The 26008-nt window shown below is 38.8% G+C and overlaps 1 protein-coding gene across 4 annotated transcripts; it reads right to left on the bottom strand.

Moving 5' to 3' along the window:
- Positions 1-29: 29 nt before the first annotated feature.
- On the bottom strand, positions 30-20278 carry LOC106165710 (insulin gene enhancer protein ISL-1). 4 transcript variants are annotated; one of them, XM_086999708.1, is made up of 6 exons: positions 20049-20278; positions 14656-14845; positions 11750-12033; positions 10246-10523; positions 3133-3392; positions 30-1442 (listed from the first exon to the last, which is right to left on the bottom strand). In XM_086999708.1, exons 1-6 carry the CDS (start codon positions 20191-20193, stop codon positions 1439-1441), a joined length of 1161 nt encoding a protein of 386 aa, XP_086855834.1. In that variant the 5' UTR covers positions 20194-20278; the 3' UTR covers positions 30-1438. The 4 variants fall into 4 exon arrangements, with proteins under 4 accessions (XP_086855834.1, XP_086855833.1, XP_013399482.1 ...); XM_086999707.1 differs by having other exon boundaries at positions 3201-3392; positions 20049-20232; XM_013544028.2 differs by lacking the exon at positions 20049-20278 and adding an exon at positions 15816-15980 and having other exon boundaries at positions 3201-3392.
- Positions 20279-26008: the final 5730 nt, after the last annotated feature.

Below are 26008 nucleotides of genomic sequence, written 5' to 3'. Positions count from 1 at the left end.
ACAGACCAAACAAAGACAAAGATAATATATATAAATTAATAAAAGTCATACATTTATTTTTACAATTTCAAAGGCATAAAAATCCATAGGACTTTCCTCCTTCTTATACAAAGGTAACAAAAAACCCAAGACCACACAAACCGAAGCCGAATTTCAATATCAGTCCACAAACCTCAAATGACTGAATTTTCCTCCGATTTCATTGAGCGCAGCTATTTTTTTTCTTTTCTTCAGACGGCAAGCGTCTCATAAATATTCAATATAAATATTAGTCTTAAACTTTTGAAAATATTTGCAAGAAAACGGTTCAAATTCAGCCCAGACCTCCGCAAACGTTTCGAGCTCTGCCACAGGCAATCTGTGAGCTGACACGCCGGGAAATCGATGCATTCTGACCTATCTCTATGCACAATGTTAATTCAATTACCAATGCCCCGAAAGAATTCCTATTATAGGAAAATCAAACTTGGAATTCCCAGGATTCTAGGTTATCCTTTGTTGGACTCTGATTTTAAGACAAATAAAAAGGAATTGAAGGAAAGTCTACTACAACATCTTTCTTTTTCTTTCATCCACAAATAAAAGAAGCTTAATGTGAATGGATCAATTAAACACTTGGTTGGTCAAAGATTCCCATTCAGTCTGGTTATTTTCCGTGCTTCTCTTTGAGAGAGAGAGATAGACTACCGTGGTCTCCAAAAAGCCTTTCATGAGGTTATCAATTTACAAACTTCTCTATACTAAAAAGTTAATCACCAACACATACATTCTTATATTTAACCAGAAAATAAATAAAACAAGTTTTAAAAAATAATAACAAAATCCTTCACGTGGCCAACTCTGATACCTTGGAAATAGAAATACACATTCATTGCACTGCTCCACGTCGTTACTACTATATATCTACGGGTCGAAAGGCTGACACATCTGGGCTTCCATGGATCAATACACACTGACGCCTCAATCTCACGCCTAAGTACCAAGTTGGTCAAAAATTGTCTGATAGTCTGCAATTAATAACTCATTGTTTTCTCTTTATTGTCACACCTATCTCCTGGGCTGAAACGCGCGGCGTATTCAGGTACAAATTATGCTCAGCGCTCCTGGCACTGTTGCTGATAATATACCGTCACACGGCTTTTTTTAAAATGAGATTCAAGACATAAACTGCATCATGCTCATTGTCTTTTTGTTTAAGAAACTAACTGACGTATCTCACTCACAGAGCTGAGTGTCCAGTGATGGTTGCAATGTCCGTCGCGGTCCGCTTCATGGACAGTTTTATCCACGGCTAGTCAGCTGCTCGTCGGGCTGGACATTTCTGAACAGTTTGAGATATCGTGGGCGTCCGAGGAAGTGGCGCTTGGGGGGTTAAGACTAGAATCATCACCCAAATACGGCATATACGAGTCATCGGTGTCGCAGTGGTCGAACGACTCTACCTGCAATTCAAAAGGAAATAAATATCTTGAATTTTTGGGCACTTTATATTTCAAAGAGTCTACCTGGAATTTAAAAACATGTCTATAGCAGAGACATAATTTAAATATCACTTCTATTGATTTTCCTTATATGTTAGAGTATATTTAAATATTTAGAAAATATTTAATAAAGAATGAAACCACCGAAAAAAACAGACTAAGAAAACACGAAAAGCATTAGTAGCCATGCAAACTATGCCTGCCTCCCATTCCTAGACAAAGTTTTCTAAATGTGTTCTTTTCAGACTTGGCCTTTGTCTCAAGTCACCCCCTACAGCTGAGATCAACAAACAATATGAAAGATTTCACTCGACGGCCGTGGTATAATTGAAACGTGGGATGAAATCCAACTTTTCTGGATCAAATGTCGGGCTGCGAGATCGGCATACGCCATCCAGTCGACGACGGCCCTGAATTGGAACCCGCTTTTTTCTGGCCTTTCTGCTCTTTAATCAGCTTCGGCAGCATTGACTTTGTAGACAGACATATACCAGGCCTGTAGCTCAACGTTGCCGTGTTTTTTTTTGTTTTTTTAATCTCAGCACGCTAAAGCATTCGCCATTTCCGGGATCATTAATATTCTTTCAGCGTTGTTAAATTATCGCATGTTTAGGAACTCAAGGGGAATGACTTAATTTTGATGACGCTTAAAATGCCCTATCGATAATTATAGGGCTCTCATACCATCTACATTCATGTTCATCATTTCATAAACGTGAGTCAATATTTCAGGAGAGTTATCGCCCTTAAATAAATATTCATAAAGAGGCAATATTTAGCTTGAATCTCGCCAATAATTTTTTCAATAGTTTCTCGATAGTCTTTCTTTCAAAGATTGGCTCAAGAGCTCATTATTTCATTAACTCGCCCTTCACCTATTAATAGTCCCACTTCGAGAATCATATTGTAATGAACCCATGCTCACAAACTAGTCATCAATCAACACCTCTCGTTCAAGTGAATTGATAAACTCCCGAGAATCACCCTTCGAATTCGCCCCTAAAAAACCTCTAAATATTTACTCGCCCAAAAACTCCTATTAACGCAACACTCCAGTTTGATATTTTGTCAGTAAAGGTAGAAGGGTTAAATCTACGCTACGTCCCGCCCTGCAAAAGGATTAATACGTGTTCTACTACTTGTTATTGCGTGCTGGTGCTCTCAGCAAAGGACGGAGACACACAAAGGAGTAGTCAAGAAAGGTGCAAACGAAAAAGCGGTGAGTGCTCTGCCAATCACTATGCACATCTCGTGGTACAACGGTCGGGGGTTGCGGTCAAAGAACTTAGGAACATATATATTTAGGGACAACAAAATCGAGGCGGTCAATTTGACAAGCTGCCCAGCATTCACCTCATCACAACTTGTTTAAATGCCAATTTGCCACTACATTAATTCACCAAATTGAACGAATCCAAAAAATTAATTTGGACTTGCTGATAAGCGAATTGTTCCCTGCGGAAAATTTTGGCGTACTTTGACGAAAGCAAAGAAATGCAAATTTTTCAAAACAGAATATCAATACATTACGATAACTACAGGGTAAAATCCAAAAAAAATAATTTTTTTAAATGAGATTGAGTGTGTTCCTAGGCATACTTTTCAACGTGACCGTAGCCCATCGACCGTCACACAAAGTGACGTGCATTACCGTGTTATCCGTTCTTCTATGCAGACAACCGTATCATCATCGTCAGAACACTCAACAAAAGTGTTTACCAGTTGCTGGAAGGGTGGTTGGTCTATATCGCCCTGCATCCCGCCGTAGTCGGCCAGTTTGTGCCACGGGGTGGACTGCTGATAGCTCTGGACTTCTACCGGGTTTCCCTGCATGCCGCTCTCGTGACGTACGGGGCTGGACGCCACCATGGGAACGCCCTGTGGAAGAGGTCCTTGTAACCGATTGCCGTTCTGGAAGGGGGAAAAAAGTGGACAGTGCTTGAGAAATCCGTCGATATTAACAGCTTATAATCTTGAACAAAATAGCCATCGGTATTCAAGATGAACTTTAAAATGCAGTAAAAATTATGGCGACCTCAGTTAAAGGGAACGCATTGGACGAGAAATTGAAGCAGTTAGGCTGAAATGCACCTTCATGGGTTATATATATATATTTTTGGAAAGTGACTAAATGCAGTGACGATACAAGACAGTCTAATAAGACGTTCGATTAACTCTGTTTGCAATTTGCACTGCGGCGAGCATGACAGAAAATACAAACAAGCTTCTTACTCAATTATTTCGATGATTTTTGCCCAAATTAACGACGTATTGAAGCAGAACACAATCTAAATTGAATGTACAAAGAGACTGCAGAGAATAACAAATAACCAAATCTAATGAAAGTGCTATTAATAAAATTCAATCTAATAGCGGAACTCAACTGGTGTATGTTCATTACAATACACGTTTCATTACAATGAATAGGAAGGTGAGCAAAATATGTCACCTCTGATTTTTATCATTTGAAATATTTATACCACACACTTCAAATAACAATGTATAATATAGAATAAGACAGAGATTTCATATATTTTATCCAGAGTTATGAAAAATGAAGACATGCTACCTATTGAATTTCCTGGACAAATAAAATTACAATATATACAATTTTTGCTAAATTTGTGAGCCTGTGAGATGTGGCTACAATTCTGGCAGTATAACTAAAAGTCTGGTTACGCCGTATGTAGGATGCGCGCTATGTTATTTTTCCATGTAAAAACAGGAGAGATAAAACAAGAGACGTGAAGTTTACCATACAGGAAGGAATAGCAATTGCAATACGCTTGGTAAGTGGCTGCATCGCCCGTGCAGGAGCGCATAACCGAATACCTGCATCCTAAATTCAGTAATTAACGGTGGGTTTATTTTAATATGGAATCAGATCTAAATAGATTCCAGATAAATTGCCTTGGTTTCACATTGGAGAAATCTACCAGAAAGCTGATGTGTTTTGTCGTTCTCTGCGTGAAAAGGCAACAAACACACTGAAATACTTGTCATTAGTAATAATACAGTATACTAAAGAACAATACTGTTTTTCTTTCGTTCCTTTTCTGTTCTAATCTGAAAATTCAATTCTAAGGATGAATGGTATGTCATGATTTTTTCATTAAATAAATTCGCTATTGGGATGACACCTGACTTGCATTTTGTTGTGCAAACTTCCTCAGGCCACTTTTGAGTCCATATGATAAGCACACAATGACAATTGTAACAAAAAAACCGCAAAGAGTTTAATTCTCCCATTGTAATATATTATCGATCACAAACCCCCCCTTGCCTAACACTGTGTCGCCGATCTATACGGCCATGGTGGAAAAGTTCAGGAAACAACCAGCCACACCTCCGAGGAAATCGGTAACGATCTGGGCCTTAATACCACCCCCAAAACCAGACGTTTCTTTTTAACCCCCAGGCTGCGGTTTTGTTCGGTTCAGTTCAATCCTCGCACTGCCTTTCTCAGTCGCACACCAATCGATCGACCCCGTGAGATTATAGGCAGACGTTCCCGACAAAAATAGGCAGTGTTTACAAAAAATATCAGCCTTTATGTATACAGGCGAAATTCTAAGACATAAATAAACGGAAGGTTTGCGTCAACCCTCTGCGAATTGACCCCGGTGAACCCGACAAAGCACGCCCGGACGTTTAAACAGTAGAACTTCTAGATTTAGGGCAAATATTTTGGCGGCATCCAAATACGTATTAAAAAGTCGACCGACAGAAAATCTTTTAAAGCGCCATCAATTTTTCATCGTTTATTACTGACATGATGAATAAATACTCCTACTGGTCGATGCTTTTTTTGTATGAAGAACTACCCACAAAACAGGGGTTAACTGTTTAATCCGAACCATAAGGAGTGATCAATATATTCACTTGTTCATTAGGGAATCTCTAAACTGAACTCATCATATAATGTGCGATTTCATTGTTTATTTATGTGTTCTTTTTTTAACCGGGATAACGTTTCTTCCGTAGAAAAAACACTGAAATATAACCGCGGCCCTCAATGGCAATCCAATCTGATCTAGTTCAACTGCAAATGAATCCAAAAATTCATTTCACAAGAAAATCCTTGTCTGTTTTCTTTTTATTTGAAAATAATCGTTTTAGAACCTAGACGTTATGCAAGTTGTATTAGATGTTGGGATTGCGTGAGTTTTTAAATACCACCAGAGCATATGGCCATGCCAGTCAGAAAACTGTTCATTCATGTCCCACACAAAAGAGGGAAAGGTAAATAACGCAGATCGACATCGTGTTTACTTAAGCCCACCAATCTTGAATACGCTGTATAATCATTTCACGATTTATGTAAAACATATTTGATTTTCTACCTTAAATATTATTTTAAACGATACCCTCCCTATTATTAATGAACTGCACTGGGATAGAAAGCACGGTGTTGCGGCACCGCAAGAGTCCTCGATTCTAAAGCTATAGAAGTTATTACTTTAAATGTCACCCAGACGGTGACACACAACATGGCTTCTAAAAGGAGAAGAATATCTATATTCACCGAATCTGCATCCGTCGCTCCCATAACCGTATTGAGTTGGTCAACTTTAACATCAACTAACATCCCTGTAGTGTCGTCTAAAAGAGCGGTGTGGAGAGAGAGAGAGAGAGAGAGAGAGAGAGAGAGAGAGGAGCAACATGAAAGAATTTCGATCGGCTAATCGTCGCACAATTGAGCATCACTACTTAATTCAATAAGAAAGAAGATAATTAAGAAAAGATTAAAACTAATCTTCTTGGTCGTAAAGATTGAAAAATTGGTCTCGGAAATTTAATCACCGTGTGTTGTTGTCATTTAAACAGAAGTCCTAACTTGATTTTCTCCGGGCATGGATGACTGATATGGCCTGTAGTTGACGGGACAAATCTAATAGCCAACCTCGGCAACAACCCTATGATAGCATTAGCATAAGGCATATGATTGATTGGTTCCTTGGGGAGATGAGGAACACTCATTGCACAGGGAGCAAAGAATCAGAATCGAGTAAACGTATTTCAAAGACGTGCCTTTTATCGGCGATTTGTTTCGGGATATCATTTCTTGATGTGCTACTTGAAAATTAATGTTATAACGTGAAAGATCACACCAATGAATAGCTGACGAAATACAATAGATGGGCTTTATCTTAATAGTTGAAAAAAGAAGAATAATTTTGATAATGTTTAAATGTATGGTAATTAAAGATATCATTAAAAACTATATAAAAATAACAATAATAAAATACCGCAAAAGCTCAAACTTCTCTTCAAATATAATATTCAATTGTAATCCCCATATTCATAATCTGTGAATTTTCTACTAAATCCCTAAACATTAAAACTCTTTTTTTTCTTTTTCGCCTCCTGTATTCAGATAAAATTAATCTTTTTCACAATACAAGGAAAACAACGTCTCTCGGCACATTTTAACGCGTGTCACCAGATAATTGCCTATTCTTGTCTTTATTGAAAGAAGTAACAGGACCATGAGCTGTCGTGCTGCGGCACATAATTAATAAACTCCCATTTTCAGGTGGCAAAGTTGAACAAATAATCCAGGATAATGGGGTCGCAAAGGCGTAAAATAATCATCAGCGGCTATGTTGATTGCTATATAAATTATACTATAACCTAGATTACCGTACGTCCATATACGTGGAGCCAAAAAGATATAAAATTCCCACGCGAGATCATAGACGACCCATCACAGGAAAATTAACTATTGAGAGCAATGGTTCTCGGTAAAAAGCTGCACTCCTCTAGTTCATTCTTATGGGCACATGTAGCATTTCAGGGAAAGATGGAGAAGAGCAGGGCTATGAATAACAACATGTGCATGTATTTGCTGTTCAGAAATCGATAAGCCCGAACAAAGGCATCAACACCCCAGATTTGGGCCTAATTAAGTTAGAATAGGAGTGATTGAGTCCGAACTAGAGGGGCCTCCTGTGTTTGCATATCCAACACAGGTGTTTCTAAGGAAATGATTAGGAGAATCTCTTCAGACAACTTAAGAAACAAACAAAACAATCATGTTCTATACCTAATTAATTTCAAGGTGATTTAATAACGGTTAATCTTCTTTGCCGCTTTTTAATGACGTGCGATTATACTCACAGCCAAGTCTAGGTGTAATGGGCTACTTAAAACTCTCACTACAATAGATAGTAACAACCACTAATGAATGGCCAACGTCTCATTACGGCGCATGTGGCTGGAAGCACAGCAAGAGTTTTGACTTATCCCGCCTTCTAGTTAGTGCCTTTTGTAGCTAAATGTCCTCTAGAAAAAAACTTCTTTTGAATTTGGGGACTATAGACTTGTCACTCTTGACACTGTCTAAAACCCGACCTTGTAATTTTAGTCTTGTGAAAAGGAGGTAATGAAATTCAATTCAACGAATACTTTAGAAACTTGCATAGTTTGGTTTGTTCCCACTAGTGGTACGTTATTTTCAGCTTAAAACTCTGAACCTATAAACTGTCTGGTCACTCACGTCCATTTTGAAAAAATAAAATAAAATGGCATGGGAATAAAAAAAAATGTACAGGATGTTTAACGACGATTTTCGAAAGAGAAAGACTAATAAGTGTTTATTGGTAAACTCTCGATTCGACAAAAACTAGGGCGAGCAATAGGTTTGTTGACATAATAAATGAGGCACAACTAGCTTTACCGCTGACCCGGCGATTTTGGTAAATATTCTACGAGATCGATCGTGCCTATGGCGAACTGAGCCGTTTCTATATTTTCCTGATCTGTATGCCCAGCTAGACTAATTAATCTGTGCAAGCACTACGCCAGCTGATTCATATCGTCCGTCCGCCTCGACAAATTTACATAATCGTGTATCATTCTACCTTTCGGAATAAAATAATCAAGGTGAACAAATATTTCACTTTCACAGACATTTCACATAATTTGTTTCCACGAGCAATCGCATGTCCATTTTATTACACCCTTGGTGATTGATTTAAACTGTCAAAGAAAATAGCACGAAGAAATATTTTTGCATACACAAATGTAATATTTATGGGATTCGTTTGTATTTGTAATGAATGAAACATCGCGTTTCATGTCGACAGGCAAACATATATGTAATGCCAATAAATTTATATATGTGCGCGCGTATTTATATGTAAACATGTTACATATATGTTCTTGTCGACTTATATAAATGTATACATAACGTCATATTTCATCTTGAAATATATCATTATATCAGAATGAAACACGAATGCATCGGCCAAAATGTATTCAAGTGTTTGTTCTGAAGTATTACTTGCAGACTAAAGGCTGCGATCCAACGTAGAAAAAAATCGAACAGTTCGTAGATCTTAACTTGACTTTGATTAGCTTGCCTTATCCACTCGAATAGCAAGTCTGTGGCCACTTGTATATTCAGCACCGACTTTATTAAGAGAGTTCTTTTGAAAAAGGATACTCTTATGAATTTTAATTAATCAGGCGGCTAATTGGCCTTTGTTGGTGAAGTCCCGATGATTGGGTGTCGAATATTTATTTATATTGTTCATGTAATTACCCTCGAGCACGCGAGCCTCTTGAATTTTCGCGATCGTTACGAAATAAACCAACACCGCATACGCGTGCCGAAGGGGGGCGGGATTGCGCTCTCCTTGTTTGTTTTGATATTTATTTTCCCTAATCGTCATCGCCCGAAGAGTACAATTATCACGATCAACGAACAATATGTTGTATATCCCCCTTTGCGTGTTCAGGCCTTGGTTAGGGACCGATCCGGTCTCTCTTGGGACGCTTAAAATGGTCAAATTTCATGATCTTACGCTAGAACCGTTCAACAGTTACCTCCTTGTAACTTTATCCGCTAATTAGGCATTGATCGGGGCTGTCAAGAGGCCAATGAAGATTAAAAATTTAATGGACATGTAACCGTGCACGTTATGGATGATAATTCAAAATTAATTAAATACCAGCACGAACACTGTTGGGTAATAGCTGGATGTGAGAAATTTCGGCGGTGCATTTTACCCAGAATTTAATTTTCTAGTCCGATGAATTATCCGCGCACACAGACGTGTTGAATGCAAAGGCGCCGAATGCGTAGACACACTTGCGATCGCTTTGTTACGTTTTTTCAAAGAAACAATTGTATGCATGGTTAGAAAGCAGACAAAGCTGAGAATTAATATTTTTAATCACTGGCAACAGAGATCAATATCTTCCAGAGTCGTGTTTCCTATAGTATATATCAACCAATTTATTTTCATGTTCCCGTGTCACCGACACTAGATTATCGTGTGTGTTATCAACTATCAAGGAATATTAACTTCCAAATCTATTCTCTATCTCGTATTTCACACATGAGCATAACTACTAATCAGTCTTTTTTATTTCCACGGAGCACTGACTTAAAAATGATTTCCAAGTTTTCAAGCAACACGCGATTTGAGGGGCATTGCTTCCGCCTTCGGGCTGCGTGCAGCTCCCTGTTGATCAATACTGGTTACAGCTCCTGTGAAATTTTACAGACATTTGGGGATTTTGTTCTGCACAATTCTAAAGATTTTCTTATCAATTTCCTTCATCTTTGAACGGAAACATTCTTAAAATATTTTCAACCCTTTATCAAACACCTTGTATTGTTAGCATAAGTCAAGATGAGAAAATACACGACTCCTTCGCGTTCCAAGTATTAGGGTTTTCTTTAAAAATATTCTTGGATATATATCATGGGTAAACATGACAAAAAACAAACAAACAAATAAACAATCAATCTTACCTTTTCTTGTTGCTGCTGAATCTGTTTCATCAAGATACTCTTCTTTTTATCTTTGCATCTTTTATTTTGGAACCACACCCGAATGACCCGGGGACTCAGAGCGGTCATTTCGACCAACTGTTCCTTCATAAGGGCGTCCGGGCGCGGATTGGCAGCGTAACACGTCCGTAACGTGTGCAGTTGTTTTTCATTGAGAACCGTTCGAACCCGTGTTGTCTTTGACTCTTTGTGTGATCGACCTCTCCCGCTAGTCGGCATTGGTCCTTGTTGATCGTGGCCTGGAAGTAAGAGAATTTTTTTCTTCAAAAAAGAAAAACCCGAGCAATGTTTGCTATACCTTGGGATTAACGCTGGTGAAAAATATGATAAATTCTACATTTCATCACGTATGTGTGTTTTTGTAGTATCAGCAACCCGACTCGTGAGTACAAACAATACTACGTGGAGATATAAGAGGAGAAACTAAATCCAGTACTTAAGTCGCAGAAAAATGAATCATCCACAGAGACGAGCTGATCAATAGGACTACCAAACAATCCGAGCTCTCGACTTTATAAACAACGAAATACAGAAAAATTATCAATGAAGAAACAAGGAGAAAAGATGAGAATAATTGGAATAGAATTAAGTGGAAATAAACTCAATTATTTCTCCAGAGTTTGTTAGTCAGTGACATTGATTAGATCTGGATTGGCGGTAACATTAATTTTTTTAGTGTGAATGCAGGCCATAAATCTTCTTTATGGTGCCTCAGCCGATACATAATGCAATATTCCGCAAAGTAAATGCGGGAAAATATGTTGCAGGATATAATGAAGACATCTCCTCGGGGATTTCAAGGTAAATAAATTCTGCCTTCATGAAATTAAAATCGTCTATTGATTAAATGTTTGATGAAAAACGATTGAAATTCTATCAAGTCGACAGATTGCTTTGAAGCCGGTGCCGCACAAAAGGAACCTGATCGCGCGGATAGCCCAGAGGTAAGCGACCCGTCCTCTCGGGGAAAATGATTCTTCTACAACCCGACCAGCTTATGCCTTAATCAAATTTGTAAAAGCAACCGCGGAAAAGTTACACGATGGAAAATTGCATGACGTAACGGCCAGGTAGCCCGTGGCCTATCGGGTGCTTCGCCGGGACGCTCCCCTGAGGATGCCTGGTATGAAGGCTGATACGGTGCGGCTACAGGTAGTGGCACGAGGTCGTTCACGGGCCATTTGGTTTGTGTAATCTAGTCGCGTTCGGACCTACCACAGCTCTGCAGTCTGCGCCCGGATACACGACATGGCAGAAAAATATACAAACCAGAAAAATGATCTAAAATCGGCGCTCGCTGCTTTATATGGCAGAACTATATACAACCCTGACGCGGCTAGATTTTCTCCCCTACCACTACAAGTCTGACAGCACGCGTAATATACACAAACATGCCCCGATAAATTTTGTGTATTTTTCAGCCGTCTTGAGAATACCAGGGAGGCAGAGTTAAACCTATACTTACATGGTTTTGTAGACGTCAGTTGCCCGCCCGGCCCCACCCTGGGGTCGTTGTTGTTGTTATTATGTGGGACAAACTCGCCAGCGGATGCCCTTTCCACTACATCGTGGTCTGCTTTGCAAAATAATCCATCTTCGCGAAGCGCGAATTCGTCTCCTGGAATCAACTGTCTACTGCAAGCCACGCAACGAAAGCAGTCTATGTGGTAGATCTTATTCCTCGCTCGCATCACAAAGTCGTTTTTACTAAATCCGAGATTACATTTTGCACACTTGGTCCCGAATAATCTGAAAAAGAATGTGATATTTTAGAAGCGACTTGGCGCAGGGGGCTATGTAAAATGTCTTTATTAAACTCGTCTTACTGCTGAGAATAAGGCAGACAGACATATGATCAACGCTGCCGCTATAAAAATTGCATTCACACCGTTTATGTTTCAATAAAATCAAGAAAAAAAAAATGAAAAAACAACAACAACAACTATTATGAAATTCCAAATGTTGGATTAAAAAAAATTCAAATTTGCATTTCATATCAGTATTCACAAAAAGGGGAAAATCCTGCAAAGATCAACATTTTGTGTGTATCATCATTAAAATAACATAAGACACGTCCAGTCCCTATACTCTGACAGAAACATTTACCAGTCGAATATTCAGTTTCACAGCAAAGGCATAAAAAATACACTTCGCCGGCCGCCATTTGTAAACACCACAAATTACAATGTAACACCATGCGATTTTCGCACGTTTCTCCCCAAAAGAAATTGCTGTGACCGAGTAATTTGAAGTCTATCATTTGGATGTTCTTTTACAATCAATGTGTAATAGTGTCAATATGAGGGAGATTTGGTTGAAAATTACTCGGTGATTTAGAAACAACTCCGCGTCAACCATTGTCTGTGGTGAATGAAAAATCAAACGATTTTGCGGCACACGGTTAATTACAATTTCGCGTGGTCCGATAGCCCTGGTTCCTAGCAATACAGACTCGACTTATCAATAAAATATACAACAAATTTATGTTCATCAAGACATTCAGAGGCTACCGGGCGTGGGGGTTGCTTGAAAGGTGTGAGTCCCAATGCTTATTACAAGGCGCAGAAAATTAATCATAGTTTTTCTCCGTCAAGGCCACAAATCATGGCACTTGACAGTCAAAATCGGTTAAATATTGCTAGGAACAAGTCCCCCCGGTGACCGCCATTTCCTTGTCGTCTTAATTAACGTGGCAATTCATTGCGAACGTTTCGTGTAAAGAATTAGCCCAACTAGACTGGCTGAGGTGAATATGTCAAGCTCCGACTGACGAGAAACAGAATGTCTAATCCGTTCTAAAGTCTGGGGGAAACGAATTTATCAAATCTCGAATATAAACAGCGGCAAATACCCGCAAGGTTGCGCTGTACAAACCTACAGATTTGCGTGAATTCAGGGGCTTGATAGATTAGGAATTGGGGCCAATAGGGGATTCAGGTATTACACACGATATAAAATGGCTATTTTAATACTACTGCTTGAAGAGAAAGTGCGGCCCGCCTGGGGAATTGGATGCGATACCGATATGGTAATATTTTGAGTTACGGAAAGGCCTTGAGGGCTATTGGTAATGACCTCTTCTCACATGTCCATACCACACTGACCGACGGACTATCCTCAGAACTGAAAAAGCTGCCGATTTGAGATCCGGATAAACACGAACCACGTAAAATTAGATCGACAAGATTTCGGAATAATTTACCAATTACCATTCGCATGTATTAGATTTGTATGTATCTGGGCTCAGTCGGGCGAGGGAATGCAATATCGCCGTGCATCTGCTCTGTGATTGCTGGTATTTCCTTAGCTTACATATAGATTCCAACACAAATGTGTCAACCAGTTTTGGTAATTTAATTTAACCTCTGTCTGCAGGGACTCTAAAACAGCCTACAGTAGAAAGGTGAAGATATTCAATGAAATTCATCTCCCAGGATATATGGCTGAGAAAAGACTGAAAATAGTTTTTATTTTGCTGATGCTGTTTTTCCCCCCTTAAGATTCAATTCGCCTCCAGCAACGTAAACGCTTTTGGCCTACTGTGAACCCTCTCACTTTCGCGTACTTTTCATACTACAGATTAACGGGAATGTTCAGACTTCATACCAACACAGGAGTCAATCCGGTGCATCGTACTCGAATATTGACAAGTGTCAATAAAACTGAGCCATCTAGCGCATCGCCTTTATTGTCACCCGTCATAGTTAACTTGGACATCCTTCAGCAGGGCTAATTACACCTGTCATGAAGATCGGGTCAAGTGGCAGTTACGTGTGGCCATCCCGCGTAGGCGGAGCTAGCTAATAAACCTCAACTGTCCAGCTGACAGCTTGCTGACAACCTGACAAACAGCCTGACAACCTGACCGCTAAAGAGAGCCCCAACACTGGCCAAACAAAACAGACACTAGCGAGATAAAAAGTATGTTGTTAATGTCTCTTTCGGATTGTCACTGTAGAAGAAAGTCTCATTGCGTTCGGGTGACAGACGCGTTATCTATGTGACATGTTTAAATGGCATTTAGGTGACAATATCCAGTAACTGAAACTAAACATGATTGTCCTTAAATGAGGAAAACGGGTATTTAATCCGTGCATGTCTAACCATATAGCATACTATCTTAGAGAAAAATACACTCCACCTCGCCTACATTTTGGACTTTTTTGTCGCGGTCAGTGCGGTGAAATTCTATGTTCAGCCTTAACCGACCCCCCTTCCCCAGTTTATCTCAATTAAAATGATAACACTGCTGGCCTCGCGGACAAGGTGAGTTCTCATTGTTTAAGGACGCTTAGAATTTCTCCGCCACATGCATGTTACGACGCAAAAGGACGACCAGCAGCTGATCTTTGAAAAAGACAGTCAACCCACCTTACATAATCCCTCTTGCAATACGTCTTTCCGTCCCGAACGAAGCAGGTGCAAGACTCGTCGAGGTACTGACTACACTCCGTGCACTTAAGACACGAAGCGTGCCACTCGAGGTCCGGCGCTACCCTTAGAATAAACTGGTCTTGGATCTGTCCCCCGCACCCAACGCACAGCGACGAACGCCGTTTTTCTGGAAAAAAATTATAAATATAATTTTTGTATGGTGATATTATCAGTTGTGTTGAATATTTCAATGATCATTTTTGTTAAGATCTTGTGTTATTAAATTGTAATCAACTGATATTATTTGATCTTTAATAGACGTGGTTTTAAATGCCAAACATAGCCAATCCCTTATTATATAAGTAAAGTTATAATATAAACCGTTGCTGTTTATTACCTAATTTCCTAGATAAAAGGAGATAAAATCATTTCATGCACGTCGTGTATATTACTGCTAATATTTTGATAATTTAAAAATTATCTTTAAAGCATATTAAAATTCTTGCTTTTAATTATGGCGAATATACATGATATCAATTGTGTAAATTATACTAGACAATTGTGTCACTGATACACTCCACTGTTCAATACATTCAGATCCAAACAAAACTTTTGACAGCATCATGAATTAATTGATTACTGGATTAATGAATTAAAAATATAATAAGGTTTATCCCTACAGTCCGCAAACAAAATACAGCTAATTATATTAAACAGCAATAATCAGATAAATGATAGGGGATAAACCAAAAATCAAATAATGACTTATTAAACTAATAAGATTTATTGTAAAAACGTTTCTGTCAGATTGTCGAGCGTGCGAATCACGAATTGTTTCACATGTGACGCATACTCCTCGTGTGAATATCAGTTGGGTAGGCGGCCCCACTTACCAGCTTTACGTCTTCTTAAAAATGAATAACCCTGCTTCATTTTCTGCCTTAAAATACTATTCCAAGGAAACCCATGTAAATATAAACCGTGACATTAAGCTAGAATTTAAAAGCTATCCCGTGTAGGATTAAGCATCCTTTGCACATTAAATGGAGTTTACCCAGAAGAAACGTTGTGTACATTTCACTGTTTGTCACTTGGTGACACGAAAACAAATGTGCATTAAATTGCAGAATCAACACGACTAAAAACGCGGCACTTACTGTTGGGCTGGAGTTCCACAGCCATTGCCGTGTCGACCTTAGACGGCGCAATTTTGACGGTTGGAATAAAATATGAATAAGTTGTAGAGATTCTACTCCTGGCAGTAAAGGTATACAACTTCCAACTACTGTGAGTTTACACTAAATTGCTCAGCTCAAATGACAGGCACTATAAATTCTAGGTTGGTGGGAAACTGCTTTGTGATTGGTCAATCGGGGATCAACTGTCACGTGCCCGCCATGAATAACTTAGGATAGTACGCCCCCTATTGGGGTTTTAAGAAGCCTCTAGCTCAGGTGAGCGTTAAGAGTGATGCTTTTTGTATAAAAAAATGGTTTTAGTGAATAAAAAGCTGTTTTGGTTTCCTCATCTGTCATATCTCATTGAGTGTTGTCTTTATTAGTGGCTAATTTACTATCAGAATATTTTTTTCATTTATTATGACATATTTATCCAGAAAAAAAACCAACAATACATAAGAATAATTTCAATCAGCCCATATGGCGTGCACAGCGAGAAATCGCATGTCGAGCGAAACTTTCGCTACTCTCAAAGAAAGACCAAAACGGCCCTCCGTACACTGCTAATTACATGCCGCCTCGAGCACAGATCGTTTCACTCCCACCTGCCGTTTATAATGACTCTTGTAAACAGTAAAAACAATTCGAGGACAATACACGAGATTAATTAGGTACGTGTGGTTAATCCAAGAAAATTAGCCACATAAGAAAAATTTAGGTAACAAGGTCTGAAATCATAACAGGGCGTCTTGGGTCGCGCAGTTCGTTTTGCCGTTAAAGAACTAGACGCTGCGAAGGCAGGAAGCGCCTCCCTTTCCGAGTTCGTGAGGAAGACACGTGTGCGTGAAGAGAAAATAAGACAAAAAGACAAAGACTGGACGAGGAACGAAATCTGTGTGTATACGTGGCGAGATAAGATGAAGTAGAGAGTCAAACAATACAAATGTCAGAGGTTCGTGTCGTTTCCAGAGATGACATGGTATTTTGATAAATCTCCCACCGAAGAGCTGATTGGAAGCTAGCTATCGCAGCGGCCACGTGGCTGTGTTTGGTAGATGTCTACATGCAAATAGCTCATCAGCGACTCCGGTTTCCAAAGAGAACAACAGCGAATTGCGGCTGGAAAATGAGATAGAATAGAGGTGCAGAATATCAGCGACACAGAATCTCATTTTTGATTGGTATATTACCTGAAAAATATCAAGTTACACGAAGCTATTACAGCATTAATCTCTATTTGCACGTTTTTCTGAGCAACCGTTTACAGGTCAATTTTCGAATAATTTATTTCTATCTTTTCGGATGTCATTTAAAAGAAAATATGAATATGGGGGACAGTCGTATAAAATGCGGTTAAAAGTAAATATATTTCAAGAGTGTAAAACAGAGAAACGGGACAGAGAGAGAGACTGCGTGTGTATAATGTTTATAATTCTTTGGTTTGAGTGACCTGACGGTGCAGTAAGAAATTCATTACCAGTCGCTTATGTCGATTTAGAAAGTTGATGAACCTAAGCTGAGAGAGAATTAAAAATTGATCATCGGCAAATATAATCATTTCCCGGAAAACGGTGCCTCCAATGAAAAATACCACAGTCCTTTGTTCTATGTCTTTGTGCCTATTTGCACGTCTTTTTTTCGAAATCAAATGACGAGAAAGGAAATCCAAGTGTCAATAACTGTCACCAAACGCAGTCAAGTAGAAGCTGCACTAACTGCAATTCTTCGAGCGTTTTGAAAACCTATTGAACTAATATACATCAATATACAATGGTGACAGTTAATTTTCTGACCCAGTAGATTCGTTGATTTGAGGCTGAAAAAGCATTGGCAATTCTTTTCACCTGTATTGTAGTAATCATATCTAGGAGCAAGGCATGCTGACTGTGACCCCCACAACCTTCCTCCTGCAATGTTGTTGTGAGGATTGTGCAAAGGTGCCCAGAAACAACAAACCTCGGAGGGGATCCTAAACAATATGGCCATAGAAGCAGTGGTATTTATTCTGAGTCGAAGAAATAGCGCACATTGTTCGCCAGTGTTGTTGCAGTGTGTGTAATTGTCCGACCAAATCTGCCTGTCATCATATTTAAATCGCAGTGCAAATATGCTGGAACAGTTCTGCTGCTGGCCAATTGATTGGGAATAAAACAAGAAAACAAAAGAGCCAGTCTCAATGTCCAACGACCGTGTGAAAGACAACGGCCAAGACCATTGTGCCACTCGTGGATTCAACCAGCGCAAGTTCCCTACGATGCCTAAATAAAACATTGATATTTTATTGTTGACGGACCGTTTAACGGGCCCCCAAGCTAGATATCCGGGGTTTCTAAGACGATTGTGTGTTCCTTCTGAATGAAGTGCGTCTATCTATTCCGCCGTAATCTTAGGTCACTGGCAAACATGATTCCGATCAATCTCGATCTCGCGGGAGATGAACAATTAAGCTTGTCAATGAAAATTGATTATTTAAGGTGTCGCATTTCTGAAAAGTATCAATGCGAAACGCTCCAAAGATTCGCCTTGGCAAGGAACTGACAGCTCGCTCTCAACTGTCAATTTTTTCGCTAATTTCCACCTCCCTACTTTTTATCAACTTTTGAAATGTGGTGGGTCACGGCAGGGGCCGTTGTTCAAGTCGACGGGCTTAGGCGCAGATCAGTTTTCCTTTTTTCTTCGATCGGGTAAACTGTGACAGGTCAAACAAAAATTGACAGATTTTTCTCTCGAGGGAGAACGTTCACCGGGGTGAGCAGCACCTGGCCTGCCGCGGAAAGTCATCTCTCCCCGTCAGGTGGGCTGGTCCTCCCCGCAGTGTCTCACTGATCGCACAATCACCAGCTAGGTCCCTAAGAGGCTGTAATGGGGCGGCTACAGTTTCCTCGCCCCTGGCTTCGGTCAACAGGAGGATAAAGATAGACAAATTTATTTTGCTTTAGATGCTCACCTTGGCCACGGGATAGCTTTTGAAATTAGTTATTTACAAAATGATGAAATTCGACGCCGCGGATTTACACGCACAAAAACACGGCTTGTGGACGGGGTGTGTTTATAATAAGATGAACCGACAGATTGCCCAACATTCAGATTTATACACTGCGTTCCCTCGTACTCTCAGCAAAACATCTGAAGTTTGTTTCTCTACCTGTAAGTCGATAAGAGCACAGACCAGACTTGGCGTCGCCGCCACTCGATCCTTACCACAATCGAGGTTTGCGTTACCCGATCAAAGCTGGTATCTGTTTCTTTTTCACCTGGCGGCCGCTACCCGTCCGTCCTGACAACGGAGTCTCGCGGCAAGAAGTCCCTCTATATTCTACCGATTAAAACGAAATTATGATACGTGTGATGAGGATTTACAAGTTATACTAGTCAATCAGAATTATCAGAGTGCAAACACGGCAAATCCACGAATCTGTAGCAATGATACGCGGTAATCCGTCGCTCATATCGCTGTAATCTCATTACACAAAAGTCGACATGGAGAGCACGAGCGACAATGGCATTTTTGCCGACCCCTGACACCTCGTCCTCCCTTGAGGTGTAAAACAAGCGATTAATTTTCTGAAGGTGTAACCTGCGCGTGTTTTGGGACCATCATGAACGTCTTAAGGGGAGACTCGCTCTTTCAATGATTCCTCCGCCGATTCATGATTTGAAAACTTGAAAAGAAATCCAATAATGTCTGTCCTGCCTACTCTTGTGTGTTTGTATTTTATAGTAAGATATTAAAACTGTTTACAGTTTAAAGCGAGTGCGATTTATAAAGGTAATAATTTAAGTAACAGCACCGTTGACTGGGTTCGAGGGGAGTTCGATTGGATTACTTTTTGGATAAATATCTTCCGACATCGCGACTGCAGACCTACAAGTTGCGTATTTATCAAAGGCAATTGATGATAAGCAAATTACAGCAATTCCGTGATCGAGTAGGTAGTGATTAATGTATCTGTCTCAATCAAATCGCTTAAAATTTGTTGGCGGTAAGCTGTGATCGTAGCGGGATGACCAAATGTCCACTAGTCGTCGCCCAGTATCCAGTGGCCAGAGACGCCAGGGGATCATTTTTCACTGTCCCTTCAGGTGGTCATTACAAAGGAGTGGACACCTTGCTAACTGTCACATTAAAGAGGCATCTTAGCGTCCCACTACCACGGCAAATTTCACCTGCCATTGTCAACTGACGGCGCGTGTAAATAGTTGGGGTCTTACCTCTTTCAAATTTAATCAGAGCTTCCCGGACCGTGATAAATGACAGTGGTGGCCATCGAGCCATGTCCAAGGAGGGGGACTCCGATCCCGCCTTGTTTGTTTTCTTATCTTTCTTCTTTGAGGGGATAAGATTCACTGTAAACATTGTCACCCAGTCGGAAAAACATCATGCGGGGCCCTAGTCGAAATGCCCGGCGTCAAAGGCGAGCCCCTTTGGTGGTGACGGTTCCGCACCTCGTGCGCTGTCGTAATCGTGCTGGGACGTCTCCCCGTAGAACCAACATTGTCTCTATCAAACATGAACGCCGCGTTCAAGGACGGGGACTATCAACTTTCAGATCGTATCTTACCCCTTATTATAAGTAAATTAAAGTTTGGGGACTTTTCGTTCGCTTTCTGGTGAACACTGTATGAACTGCGTGATACCCAAGCATCTAGCTGTCACAAAAAGAAATTATACCCATTGTTTGGTGCAGGTATCAAGTTTTCTTCTGTCTCCTTCGTTACCTCATTTGGAGACCAGTGATAGCGACAATATAAAACTATAATACCGAAAGTAATAATCAGTAAACGATAAAAACTAGAACGGCCTGAAAAATATCAGAGTTAAAAAGGTTCACATTAAATTCGTTTTAGACAAGTGTTTTCTTATTTCTTTTTTGATATTTACTGCTAATATGTTGTAAATTAGACCTGAGAATACATTTAGAAATATCGAAACGAAAATGATATGTCCCCAATTTTAAAGTAAAACAATTAAAGACTCTCTTATTAGAAGCTTGACAGGTTAAGGTACGTTTTAAAGAAAGAAAAGAACTAATGTCACTTTGAATTTCAATATTGTTGTTCCTTTTTTTAAATATCTGGTGTTATGTTTCTCGATAACAACGAATTACTCTGATATGTAATTGGTTAAATTCGATCACGAATCACGGTATTGATACTTTCCATTAATAGCTAATATCGTCAGATTCAGCTAATTCATTCATTCATTCATTGAAATATTGTAGACAATTACGTTTTCACCTTTTTTTCACTTTGGTTGTTTCGACCCAACTGAAATAAATTACAATCTTTTGCCATTAATAGCCTCCGTTCCTTATCTCAAATTTCTGTCTTCTAATTGACAACAATTTAAATGTGTTAACATTTCATATTCAAGTCAAACAATGTTATGTTTATCAATCGCTTATTAAGGCTTAAATTTAATTTAAGAAATCGCCATCTATGCTTCTCTTTTTCTATGAAGATTCTGCACATTTTTGTTACATATCTCAGCACTTTTTAATGTATGAATTCACATAATGACGACTGTCTGTCGTCTTTCCATCGACCGCCATTTTTAATGTGTACATAGGCAATAGATACGGGGATAGTATTCTACAGTCAGGATTTAATTGTCTCCTCATAATCGAAGACCAATGAGAAAAAACACGTCCGTAAACATTTTAGGAGACATCCGCATTCAGTGTTCATTAATGAATGAGAGATTCGACCTCAGCCCGAGTTATTTAAATGAAAGGAAAATATCAGGCGAGAAACATCAGCGACTGCACCTGAGACAACAAAACAAAGGAAAGCAATGATTGAAATATTGAAGCAAATAACGTAATTTATAATCCTCCTGTCTGGGCACGAGTTTGTGTAAATATGTTGGTGTGTCGGCCGCTCACAGGCACGTGTGTACGAGATATCGACAAGTTTCTAAATATTGGGTGTGCATTTTACGTAAGATCCTCAAAACCGCGCATATTGAAAATTAGGAAAATACGTGGAAGACTGAACCACGTCCGAGCTTAGGAAGAAGTTATCCACAAGTTTGCTTGAGACATCAAAGAAGCGCAGGACATAAACAGGATTTGATAACATAAAGACCACAGAGTGCAATGAAAATAGATTGTGGGTTTCACAACAGATGACATCGTCTAATGAAGTATTTGTCCGTGTGTTGATGTTGAGAAAATTGCTCATTACGTGCGGTAACGTGACTCTCAAAGCCATCCAGCGGGAAAACCCTTTACCCGTTTACTGATTAAAAGGATGATCGCACGCGAGGCACGCGCGCGCACGCGATCGCCATAATTTCACAAGTAGACGCAAGTGTGTCAATCTTGCCTAGTTGATGATCAGTGCTTAATCTTTCTAATTAATCTGGTCCCCACACACGGTTCAGTCCCCCTGCACAACGGGCCCAATGTGGAAAAATGAATGATTAACGGCGGGAAAGTCTTCCAACGCCGCAATAAAACTGATCATACATACAAAGCGCCCACGTGAGCGGCGTAGTACTAATTATCCGTAAACGTAGCCCCATCTATAATTGTAAATACAAGCGATATATCATAGTCATTCTGTCGACACAATGTCTGCAGCACAGGCGATATTTAATAACAATACACAAACGTTGGTTTTATTATTAGATATAAAAAGACTACTGAAAAGAGGAAAGAATATTTCATCAATATTCTATCCCACCTGCAAAGTGCCGCCAACTCATGGGAGGATAATGAGATCTAAAATGTTCTTATGGCCGAAATTACAAGAAAACTAAAAAGATACATACACCGATAATGCATTTGTAGTTCATGATTCTTTCTCATCCTTTTATAATCCCAATGTATTGTCTTTTCAGTACAAACTAACCTCCGTGGCTGGTCGTTTTAAGGAAAGAAAACACGCGTCTGAAGTATCCGAGAATGTTGTTTACGCAAGAAAAATATTTTTAGCATTTGCATCTATGTATGTATGTATATATGTAATTTATGCCTTGTATATGCAGTGTGATATCGTTGCACCAAGTAGTGCCCAAGCCAAAGGACACGAGAATGATTATACAATGATAAACATCGGAGACTAGATGTGTTCGGTCACTTACCGCGCGGCTGTTGCGACTTACATGTACGACAGTGGAAGCACTAGGGTGCAAACATTGCCAACGCTTGAAAGCTTCTTTACAGGTTCAAGCAGGGGTGGGAGCAAATGCGTTTTAGTGCGCGTTCTTTACGATTGCGTGCACACAGCACAAACACGTATACTGTCACTAACATTTTAAATCAAAATTTTACCAATATAACCAAAACAAAATGTCACTGTGACATTAACGTTTGTATATAGACAAATCTGTGGAACTTGATTGTCATGATAAAAGGGACGAGGTTACAGTGGAATAAGAGGTGTAAAGTTGCATGATGCCACCCACCCTATATAACATGTTCTTCCCTTCAGCGTTTCTAAAATAACGCGAAAGATTTGTTTGAGCGCACCTGCCTCCCTCCCCCCTCCCCTTCTCTCTCAAACCCGACTCCACATCCTTTTTATGGCTTGATTAATTACATAAATACGTGTAATAGATTAAGGAAATCATCCCATTTTTTTTACAAACTTAATTGTTACTTCGTGTAGGCGGCTTAAGCCGTTGGGTTTATAATGAATGAAATACCAGCTTGTACATAGACGTGCACGCGCGTGTGTGTATGCATATGAAATGTAGTTATGGTATATAGAATAATCACCTCGAAAGACTTACTGTCACAAAATGACACTTAAAATGGTTTTGTTATTATTTAAACAACTGTTTAAGGTTTGAAGAAAATGCCTCTTTTGTCAGACTTGTATGATCTGAGGCATTGGATTCACCTTAAGATATAGAATATAAGAAATAATAATAATAATAATAATTTATTAATCTTTAAATCAATTTTCAAAGGCACTTTTATCTGGTAAGTTTCGACCTATTTTATCCTTCATGAACGTGAACGTGTACCCATTTATCATTAACTGTGTTTTTTGTTTTCTTGTCAATTTTTTTTTTTGCAATGTAGTGACCCTATCAAATAATGAAATTCAAAAAAATCTATTGTTTGCTTTTGATAGTGATATTCAGAACATGACAATATCTTCTCGACACTATGATCGAGCCGTACGTGGCGACTTCAATGAAATGCTGCCGAGGCAGAGAATTTTTCTCATTTAAAAGACGATTTTTGATTCCAAAAAGGAAATTACACTCAGTAGGTATAATATACAGTGGAAATTGGAATTTCGGCCAATTCTCTTTATCTGAACGAAAAACTTGATCACTTCCGATTCTTCATTCAGTCGCAGGAACCTCTGGGAACTCGGTTTCATTATCCCCGCTTTTCCAGGCATGAAAATGTAATTTTTCAACAACCAACTGCCTTTCTTTAATTTCTGAGTGAATTTTTCAGCCGTGAGATGAAAGATATTATTTACTTCAATCACAAGAAAGAAATCAAACAGCGTTAAGCGGCGCGGAGAAATTGGATTAGGAAAAAAGATCAGTTTGCCAAGTTGCAATAATGAGTAAAACTTAACAATGACTGTAAGACAATAGGCAGGGAATATAATTGATTCAATCAATTTTTCTTTGCGTGTGATATCATCCGACTTTTTCAAACGTAACGTTAGTTCCTCCTAAACGACACAGAGAAGACTGATTTTTCCCACCTAAACCTATTAATAATACATAAAGATAGACCGCGGTTAATTATTGATAAGCACCCAGTAAGTCTTTTAGAAAAGGATATCGGATAACTACAGGAAGAAAACTCACAAAAATATTTTTGGAATTATTTATGTTTTTTACGTTACACTAATTGTAAAAAAAGGTTAAATGCAATTAATGTTTAATATAAATCCCTTGTAGTTGAAAACATCGACTAAAGTTGCATTCACTTCATCAATCTTTAAACCATACCAAAAAGAAAACCGTGATTAAGAAACAGAATTCGGTAGCTGATTTATTAATCTTTTAATTAAGCATTACAGGAAATAACAATGTTTTAACGTCATTTCTCTGACGTTTTTTTTTTTTTTTTGTTAAATTTCTTTTCAATAGGATAATAACTCATGACCAATACATAACTTGTCATTACATATCACAGTTATTATACCTTAACTCGTGGTGAAAAATTTCCCCGAATAATGAACTTCCTGTTGAACACAATCATTTTCAAAAATAAACAGAAAATCCTTCCTGCTGATAATCATTATATTTCACAACAGGAAACCTCAAGAATGTAGATATCTAAAAGTTTGCAATATCTTAAATTTAAAACAAGTTGTCCTTTGCGTTGGACAAAATGATAAATGAAGGTTAAAAAAATCTCAAAGATTGGAGCCATCATGTTGAGGGTCCAAGTAATAAAAAGTTACTGAAAGCAACATCTCGCTCCTTTCTCTCTTTTTCTTCAAACTCATGAGTATGTATATATATATATTTGTGTGGTTACATTATTAAAAGAACACAGGAGATGTTGTCCATAAAATTTGCTTTTACAATATCTTAAATAGGACATGATGGGAAACAGAGAGATTAACCTTTCCTTCCACAGCGAGTATCACTAAAAACACCGACTCGAGAACAAAAGACATGCCAGCAAAGTCATTCCTTGTGTATGTGCTACAAATGTTGTTCTCAACTACAAATGATATGCTACTTGCACTATTGGGCAACTGAAGGTCTGCTCCAATAAAGTTAACAATCTTTCAAAATTCTTTTTTGTGAAAGAAAAATGAGGTAAGACAAATATGGAAAGAGGTGGCTTTTATGGAGAAAATGTGCCTCAAATATTTTTACTTTAAGCTCAAACTTTATAAAACAAAAATCAGCATCAATTATCTCATTCTTGCGTTTTAGAAATACCATTCAAAGAACTTCAATACAAAATTACAATTTTTCCTGGCATCAATGACAATTTTTCTGGAACTTACAAACTGTCTCTCTATCAAGTTCCAATCTAAAAATGATGTAAATCCATATCTTTAAAATCACATTCCTTTTTTATTGGATTGAATTGTTGCATGCACTCTAAACTTTCACTTCATGTGTAATGCAACTTTTGAGCAGGGGTAAATACCTGTAGCATAAAAAAAGCACATAGGCATATCTCTGGCAATTAAGAACAGACTATATAAACAGAAAAGAAGGTAATTAAAAA

The sequence above is a fragment of the Lingula anatina genome, chromosome 1 (genome assembly GCF_051362555.1).
Source record: "Lingula anatina isolate TDL-2025a chromosome 1, LinAna3.0, whole genome shotgun sequence".
Classification (NCBI taxonomy): Eukaryota; Metazoa; Brachiopoda; class Lingulata; order Lingulida; family Lingulidae; genus Lingula; species Lingula anatina.
Note: the sequence above shows the minus strand (reverse complement) of the source record. Positions and strands in the feature narration are given on the sequence as shown.

What these genes read in the sequence shown, in the direction of transcription:
- LOC106165710 (XM_086999707.1), bottom strand. Translation starts at nt 20,193, where the DNA reads ATGTTTACAGTGAATCTTATCCCCTCAAAGAAGAAAGATAAGAAAACA. An exon ending in TGCAAGAGGGATTATGTAAG is followed by an intron (nt 12,034 to 14,655) that starts GTGGGTTGACTG and finishes ATTCTTTTTCAG; the next exon opens with ATTATTCGGGACCAAGTGTG. An exon ending in AACCACCCTTCCAGCAACTG is followed by an intron (nt 1,443 to 3,200) that starts GTAAACACTTTT and finishes TTTGAATTGCAG; the next exon opens with GTAGAGTCGTTCGACCACTG.